This window comes from Sciurus vulgaris, assembly GCF_902686455.1.
Source record: "Sciurus vulgaris genome assembly, chromosome: 9".
Classification (NCBI taxonomy): Eukaryota; Metazoa; Chordata; class Mammalia; order Rodentia; family Sciuridae; genus Sciurus; species Sciurus vulgaris.
In genome coordinates, this window is record NC_136469.1 from 36,491,473 (window position 1) to 36,500,245 (window position 8,773).

At 38.3% G+C, this 8,773-nt stretch overlaps 1 protein-coding gene across 1 annotated transcript; it reads right to left on the reverse strand.

Annotated features, from left to right (window-relative positions):
• Nucleotides 1-1,180: 1,180 nt before the first annotated feature.
• On the reverse strand, nt 1,181-8,103 carry LOC306669781 (A-kinase-interacting protein 1-like; the record flags this gene model as incomplete). Its single annotated transcript, XM_079153949.1, has 3 exons — nt 1,181-2,261; nt 7,863-7,954; nt 8,069-8,103. 3 exons carry the CDS (start codon nt 8,101-8,103, stop codon nt 1,843-1,845), a joined length of 546 nt encoding a protein of 181 aa, XP_079010075.1. The 3' UTR covers nt 1,181-1,842.
• Between the last annotated feature and the right edge of the window lie 670 nt (nt 8,104-8,773).

Below are 8,773 nucleotides of genomic sequence, written 5' to 3' on the forward strand. Positions count from 1 at the left end.
ATCACATGGTATGATGCATGAGTCTGCTAAGGGCAGGGGCCCCTGGCCTGTCTCATGTTACTGCACTGAGAGTTCCTCTGATATTAGTTGCCTGAAGCTGGGAATTACAGTCCTCCCAGCTGGGCATAGTCCTTTTTATAGTATAGAAACCCCAGGACAGGGACCAGAGGGAGATTTTTCTCTATAAGACATCAAGTCTTAATAATTTGCCCTCTTGAAAAGAGAAAGAAATAACAAGTTAGCATTCTCATGGGCCCAAGAGTTTCTTCTCCTTTTTTTTTTTTTTTTTTTTTTTTTTGATTAACAAAGTTTATTTCTCTTTAAAAATACAGAACAATGCTAGCAGCTTACAGATACTTCAACGAGATTCAGTGTCCCTTAATGCAGTTCTATTTGTCATTAGGACTAAACTCATCAAAATAGTGACATATTCACCATACCTAATTATTTTGGGTTTAGGAACAAGAGGTTGCAACATCTGGAAAGAAGAGAAGGACAACAAACAGAGAGTACAAACTGCAGTAGTGGGAACTACCAAAGAGCTGACCCTGAAAGCAACCAACATGAAGCCACTGCAGACCCTACCAGAGGAAGCCGAACACAGAAAACTGAGTCAGGATATCAGGACACATCCAAGGGACAAGAATTCCCAAGAATTCAAACTAAAAGCCCTGGGGGTCTAGGTAAAGCAGAATGACTGCGAAGGGTCATCTTAGGGGCTCCTTAAAAGGTTCTTAGATCATCTGGGGTCACATTCCCTTTGAGAATTATAAAATCCATGGCCTCCTTTTCCAGAAAATTGTACTCACGATTTTGCATGTAATTTCAGAAGGCTTACAGAACACATGAAGCTTATGACTAGTTTCTTGTGGGAGGGGAGGTACAAGGCTCTCCATTTATATAACACTGTCCCAAGGTGTTGGACACCGGTCTGCTTTACTAGGCCCTTGTCTAGCTGAGCCTTTTCCTTGTAGGAATGCTAATATAGATTTATTTAAAACTTTTATTTTTGTCACATAATATATAGCATTTTCCAGAGGAAAAATTAGCTATGTTCAAAATGATATGATTCGTCAGGCAGTTAAAGTGGTAGGTTAAAAAATCTTGGGATATATCAATGACTTTTTAAAAATCAGTGATTTTTGATCCTTAAAATTATAGTCAACATGCGACTCAGGAGTTTTCTTTCTTTTTAACAGGAAGTTAAAAGATAATGATGGTAAATACCTAACAAAGGGTTATAAAGAGTGGCTGACAAGACCTTCCTCAATGGAAGGCAGAACACAGGCTGCAGGTGAGAGTCAAGTAAGCAGCAGCATCTTTACCCCATTAAGATCTCCATGCAGATAAACAGCAGGAAGGCACTACTTGTAAGGGGCATAGGAGCCAGTGGCCCTGCCCAGTGGCACTGCTTGAGGACACCACTTCCACAAAGGCCACAGGGTGTAGTAGACTGCTTTGGGCAAATGTCTCTACAGCCTCTCTGCTGTCTTTTCATAAAGGCTACAGCTATACATGAGGAACACTGTGTTTAACTTCTTTTTAATAGCAATAAAATGAATTCTGTGTTTCCAAGTCTTTCCCTTTATTATCATAATTAGCCTTTACTTGGAAAGCTAGTAAAAAAACCTCTTCAAAGAGCATCATCACATTATTACTTTCAGGCAAATGAGGGTGGGGGGACTCTCAAGTTAAAATGGGACTTCCTAGTTCCCAGGAAGGCTGACCCTCTATAGTCAGCACTAAAAGCAGGATTAATGTGTGATTATTAAGAAAATCATATGTGGCTTTATTCTTCTTCCTACTTGAAAAAGAGTGATGTGATGACAGTGAAGGCCAACATCATACAGGGAAGACCAAGTCCACGCTTTGTCCCGAATCAACCGCTACTACATGAGTCTTCTTGGTTGAGGCAGTTGAGCCCACAGTGACAGAATAGGTCCCTGGATATACTTCTATGTAGAGGTCCTTTGAGACATCTTCAGCCAGCTGGGATGCCTCTGGAGCATGTGCTGATGTTTCATAGTTGCTTTCGGAACTGAGGGATGTCTTTTCTCTGTTATTTCTCTGACCGTGCCTGCTGTAAGAACACACGTGCAACTCCGACTTCCCTCTGTGATAACGATAGACATGGGTTGCCCCTCCTTCCTCTGCCACAGATGAATAATATTTCCCACACTGACTTGAAGTATAGTCCATGAATTCAGCCATTGTTCTGAAGGGAGCACTAAGGGTTGGGTGCCTTTCTTCTCTCAGTCCCGCTTACTCAGTGCGCACGCGCCCTGCGCTCTCCCTCTTCTCCCTTTTGAACATATGGGTGCAGTAGGTTAATTATGAAGGTTTTGAAGTAGGGAGGATCTCCTCCTCATTTTCTATTCTGATCTGGTTTTGATACCATTGTCTTCACTCTTGGCAGTAGTTAATTCACTATCTCTTCTTCAATCTTCTAAACATGCAATACTTGGATGAAGTAAAACTATCAGCATGTAGGAGGACCAGCAAACTACTCTTTCAAAATAAGTCTATTTCTTTTGACATGAACCAGTTACACATTTGCTGCAGATGTGCTGGCATTCTAGAAACATTTTAACAAATATGGTTTAGCCACTTTAATATAATACTAAATAAAGAAAAATACCACTAACATAAATGTCTTTGAATTTAAAATGACAACATTGTTGTTGCTTAATAGTGATCATTACATAAAGAATTAAGTAATGTTGGAGGACAACAATATGCCCTGACTCACCATGGAACACCAGGAATTTTTCTGTATCCTAAAATGAAGCTTTGAAGCAACTCAGTTCTCTGTTCTAGGGGAAACGCACTAAAATTTGAAAGCAGGCCACGGGTAGTTGCTTTGCAATGAGATATATATTGTCTTTGAAAAATTACAATTTGAATGTATCACAGCTGAGCTATAACTCTGAGGTATGTTTTAGAAAATACTTTTTCCCTAAGTGAATTTAGCTATGCTAATCCTCCATACTAAAATTTATCTTCTTGAAATGTGTGCATGAGACTGGCCAAGGAGTTTTTCAACAGATACCAATAAAAACCTGAGTCTCTCCTACCTACCTGATCATTGATTGAATATGGAAGACAAACTTCAAGAAAACTGCTTGGTCTGGTTAAGTGTCCTTCAAAGACTCATGGAGTGAAGGCTTGGTCCCCAGTCTAGGGCACTTTTGGGTGGTGGTGGAAAACTTAAGAGGTGGGGCCTACTGGGATGTCTTCTGGTCACTGGGGATGTGCCCTTGAAGGGAATATGGAACCCCAGCCCCTTCCTCTTTCTCTCTTTCATGCCCTGGCCACTTACCACAGACCAAAAAGCAAGGGGCCAACTAACCCAGGCCTGAAACCTGAAATTGTGAGCCAAAATAAACTTTAATCTTTTACATTCATTATCTCTGGCATTGTTACAGTAATAGAGAACTGACCAACACAAAAAAAACTAAGTTGGGTTTGGCTACACATACCGTATATGACTCAGATATCATTCTAGGTAGAAAAATAAAACGTTTCATATGCCAAACACTAGTCTAGATTCTGGGGTCAGTGCTGTGGTCTTACCCTGGGACTCAGAGAGTCTACTTTCCAATGGGAGAGAAAAAGCACAAGTAAACCAATAAAGGCACACAACACAGGAATGTCAAAGATAGTGTGAAAAGATAAGTGGAAGTAAGGGGCTATTGAGATTGTATCCTGAAGGACAGACTCTTTAAAGAAATGCTCCCAGGCTATAGATTGGCTGTCAAAAAGCAGTCAGCCACGAGAAGATTCAGTAGAACAGTCCAAGCAGAGAACAGAAGCACAGACCAGAAACAAGTTTAGAAAATTGAGTAATAGAAAGAAGATCCATGTGATTAAAATGTATGAGCAGCTCAGGAGGCTGAGGCAGGAGGATCTCAAGTTCAAAGCTAGCCTCAGCAATGGTGAGGCACTAAGCAACTCAGTGAGACCCTGTCTCTAAATAAAATACAAAATAGGGCTGGGGGTGTGACTCAGTGGCCAAGTGCCTGAGTTCAATCCTCAATACAAAATTAAAAAAAAAAAAAAGTGTGGGCAAAGGGAAAGGTGGCTGCTAATGGAGATTGGAAGGTGGACTGCAACTAAACTATGTAGGACCTGCACATGTTGGGAAGACTTTGAACTTGATTTTAAATGGAACAAGAAGTTGCTTAGAGGTTTTAAACAAGAGATTTCCTTGACCATATTTATATAACCCCAATATAAATTAGGACCTTCAGCTATGATCATTTTTGACACTTGTGTTTTCTTCATAGCATTTCTATAACAGGCTCATTTGTGAGGTTATTCTTTAAAAAACTATCTTCTCCCCATGAGCTCTACGAGACTAGAGAAGAGTCTCTTTAGTTTAAAACTAAATATCCAGAAGCTGCTCAGTGTTTACCAGGTGCATGGGAAGTGCTTAACACGTAATGGTTGAATGAATAACTAAACATTAAATGTGTGTTTACAATTTTTTTTAAGGTCACAGGATAAGGAAATAATCCTCTCTCTGTATTATGAGAGTTACACTAAGTGAATCAATTCCAGACATCATCCAAGCTTGCTTTGCACAATTATATCCAATGAGCCCAGAAAAAAAAAAATGTTGTGTGTGTGTCATTCTTAATATTTTAAATCAGCATTCAAAGAAAACACAGCCCAAAGAATGTTTTTTTAAAATTTCTAACAACAAATGCCTACAGTCCTTCACTCTACCAACTGAGTTACTGAGGGTATAAACATGTACAATTTTTTTTTTTTTTTTTTTTTGTGGTGTTGGGGATCAAATTGGGGCCTCCTCTGTGCCAGGCAGACACAACTGGAGAATATCATGCTAAGTGAAATAAGCCATTCCCAAAAACCTAAAGGCCAAGAGTTCTCTCTGATTTGTGGATGCCAACCCAAAACTAGGGATGTTGGAAGGGGAATAATAGAAATCCAGTGGATTAGACAAAAGGAATGAAGGGAAGGGAGGTGGGAGAAGAATAGGAAAGACAGTGGAATTAATCAGTCATAACTTTCCTAGACTTGTATTTGAATACACAACCAGGGTAACTCTGCAACATATACATCAAGAATGGGATTCTAAAATAGAGAAAGTTATACTGTGTATGTATAATTTGCCAAAATACATTCTACTGTCATGTATAACTAAAAATAATAAATAAATTAGTCAATTTAAACAATTTTTTTAAATAATTAAAAATCAATTAAAAAATTCACATACACACGTATACACACACACAAACAAAACATCATTAGGACCTCAATAGGTAGTATTTTGGTGTCTTGTTTTATATGGTAAAAGCTTTAAAATGGCTTTTGTCTGTAATGGCTAAAACTGAAAATAAGGGAACTGAAAGGATTTTATGGCCATTTCCTTAAGTAATTCTGTCCTGGATAGAATCATTACAGACTAAAATTGTGGAACAATAAACCCAGTGGCTTTGTTCAAAGCCTCTGCTCTTAAGGTATTCAGAACCACTTCCGTGGGTCAAGCCAGAGTCTTCCTAGAAAGCACATTAGAGTGAGCATTTCCATGGCCAGCATCTCTCCTCAGGTGGCTCCAAGCTGACTCTAGCCAAACCTCCAATCTCTGTGTGTGGGGCTGTATTGCTGGGGTGAAGTCCAGCATACTGTTCCAATGCCTTATTTTTTTAAGTACCAGCAACTCATGTTTTAAATAACCAAGAGCGACTACTGAAAAATCAATAACAGGTTGTAAGCACATGTACTAAGCATTTACCTTTTGTGATTTCAGGGATATAGGGGGAATGCTTATCACCAAAAATACCATTCAATCAACTAAAGTTCTTTTAACTGAGTTGTCCATTAGAGTCAAGATGAGTCCTAGTAGAAAAGGTAGTATTATTTCATATATTCACATAGGCTTGTTAAGATAGGCTATGGTTTACCAATCAATAAATGGGCAAAGGAACTGAACAGACACTTCACAGAAGAAAGATGAATGGTCAACAAACATATGAAAAAATATTCAACATTTCTAGCAGTTAGAGAAATGCAAATTAAAACTACACTGAGATTCCATCTCATTCTAGTCAGAATGGCAATTATCAAGAATACAGGTAACAACAAATGTTGGCAAGGATATGGGGGAAAGTTTCACTCATACATTGATGATAAGAATGCAAATTGGTGCAACCATTCTGGAAAACAGTATGGAGATTCCTCAGAAAACTCGGAATTGAGCCACCATTTGACCCAATCCTCAGTATATACCCAAAGGGACTTAAAATCAGCATACTGCAGTGACACAGCCCCATCGATGTTTATAGCAGCTCAGTTCACAATAGCCAAGCTATGGAACCACCCTAGGTGCCCTGCAACAGATGAATGGATAAAGAAAATGTGGTATGTGTATATATATATACACACACACACAACGGAATATTACTCAGTCATATAGAAGAATGAAGTTATGGCATTTTCCAGTAAATGGATAGAACCGGAGACTATTATGCTAAGTAAAATAAGCCAATCCCCAAAAAAACAAAGACTGAAGGTTCTTCCTGATATGTGGATACTAACACACAATAGTGGGGAGCAGGGGAGGAGGGAGATTAGAAATTCATTGGATTAAACAAAGAGAATGAAAGGAAGGGAGGAAAGATGCGATTAGGAAAGACAGCAGAATGTGTCGGACACAACTTTCCTGTGTTCGTATATGAATACGTGATCAGCGAAACTCCACATCATGTTCAACCACAAGAATAAGATCCTAATTAGAATAAGTTATTCTCCATGTATGTATGATGTGTCAAAATACATTCTACTGCCATGTGCATCTAAAAAGAACAAATAAAAAAAAACACAAAAAAATAAAATAAATAAAAATTTAGGTAAACTAGACAAATGTCAGAAAAGAAAAGATAAACGATAGTAAAATATATACAAGACCAAAAAAAAAGTTATGTTATGGTTTAAATATGAGTAGGGTCCCTAAAGAATCCATGTGTTAAAAGAGTCTGCTGTGAGGGGCTATGAACCTATAGGAGGTGAGGCCTAGTGAGAGGGCCTCAGGTCATTGGGGAATGTGTCCTTGAGAGGAATTGTGGAACCCCATCTCTCCTCTTCCTGTCCATCCTTCTGCTTCCTAGCTCATGAGGTAAACCATTTGTTCTTCCATGTGCTACAAACATGATGTGTTCTCTTCACCAGAGACCCAAAGTAATGGAGACAATTGATCTAGAACTGGAACCTCCAGAATCAGGGATCAAAACAAACCTTTTCTTTTTATAAGTTAATTGCCTCAGGTATTTCATTGTAGTAACATGAAGCTAATGTAAGGTATAGATAATTACCCAATATCATATCAGAGACTCCCTGAAAGGACATCTGGCTATTAAGGCAAAGAATACCTTGACTTTATAAAAAGGGCTTGCCTAAGATAAAGAAGAGACTGAAGGTAGGCCAACTGGAATCTATTTCACCACTTTCCTAGGACAACAATCTTTTCTTAGAACTATTCTTCCTAGATATAACAACATGGTTCCTGAAACATTATGAAGAAGAGATAAAATCATATAAATCATTTATTGAACATTTTGTGTAGGGAATACAAAGATAATAAATAAGACAAAGACCCTGTTCTCAAGTTATACATCATCAAGTGGGGAAACAAAGAGATTAGAATTTATAGTACAATTAAGCTCCTCGAGGGGAGGAATTTTTGCATGTTATATTTAATTATTCATCCTTAGTGCCTAAAGTACTGCCAAACATCCAGCAGATGCTCAATAAACATGTGTCGAATGTTGAATTAATATTATAATTGCTAGAATGGAGATAAATTCCAAAGGCTGCAGAAACTCATTAACAGACACATATACAGAGAAGACCCAGATTCAAATCCCAGCTTTTTGCCTGACCAGAAACATAACCTTTGGCAAATACTTTAGCTCTCTCTGCTTCCATTTCCTCACTAATAAAAATGGGAATGTGATTGGATGCATCATCAAGTGGAGAAAAAGCATGCACATCTCCACAAATGGCAGCTCCATCCTCTTTCACTTCCTGGACTTACCATTCAACTTACCACATAGACACAATGCTGGAGGTGGTAATGTCCATATTGCCCTTGCTCTGCTGCCATTGCATTCAACCACACGGTGATACAATCAAAAGACATTCACTCATGTTTTCTCCAAGGTTTCTGTCACTTATTTGGGACATATTGTTTTGATTCAGTCAACACATGGACTCAATCCCAAATAAGCCAGTTGGCTTTTGTTTTTCTTCCTACTCTCAAATGACAGCAGCTTTCTTTCACACAAAGGCAGCTGGAGAACTAGGCAAGAGAAACCGAATGGCGAGAAAGTCATTCATGCCTTCTTACCAAAGAGAACCTTTCTCCAAACAAATAAATAATTTTTCTTGGCACTGTTTGACTAGTAATAAAAAGAATGCAGGCCTGACCGCCTTATTGGGTCTTTTATGACTATTTAAATATAAACTAAGGAAAAGTCTGAGTTTTTTTTTTAACTGATAAATATGACCCAGGATGTATAATTTGTTGGCTCTGCTATTTAATTCAATTAAATTTCAGTCCATTTGTTTTGCCAGAAATTTTATTCAAGGTGACTTAAAGTTTTACAGCTTTTGGAGCTTTCTGCATCCTTTGATGATACCATCACTAAACAACCCTTTTTACAATACGTAAGTATTATAGTTTAAAGGTCCCTAAGCAGCAAGTTCCATTTTATCAAGATCCACCAGACTTTGGAATGTCTTTATCATCTAC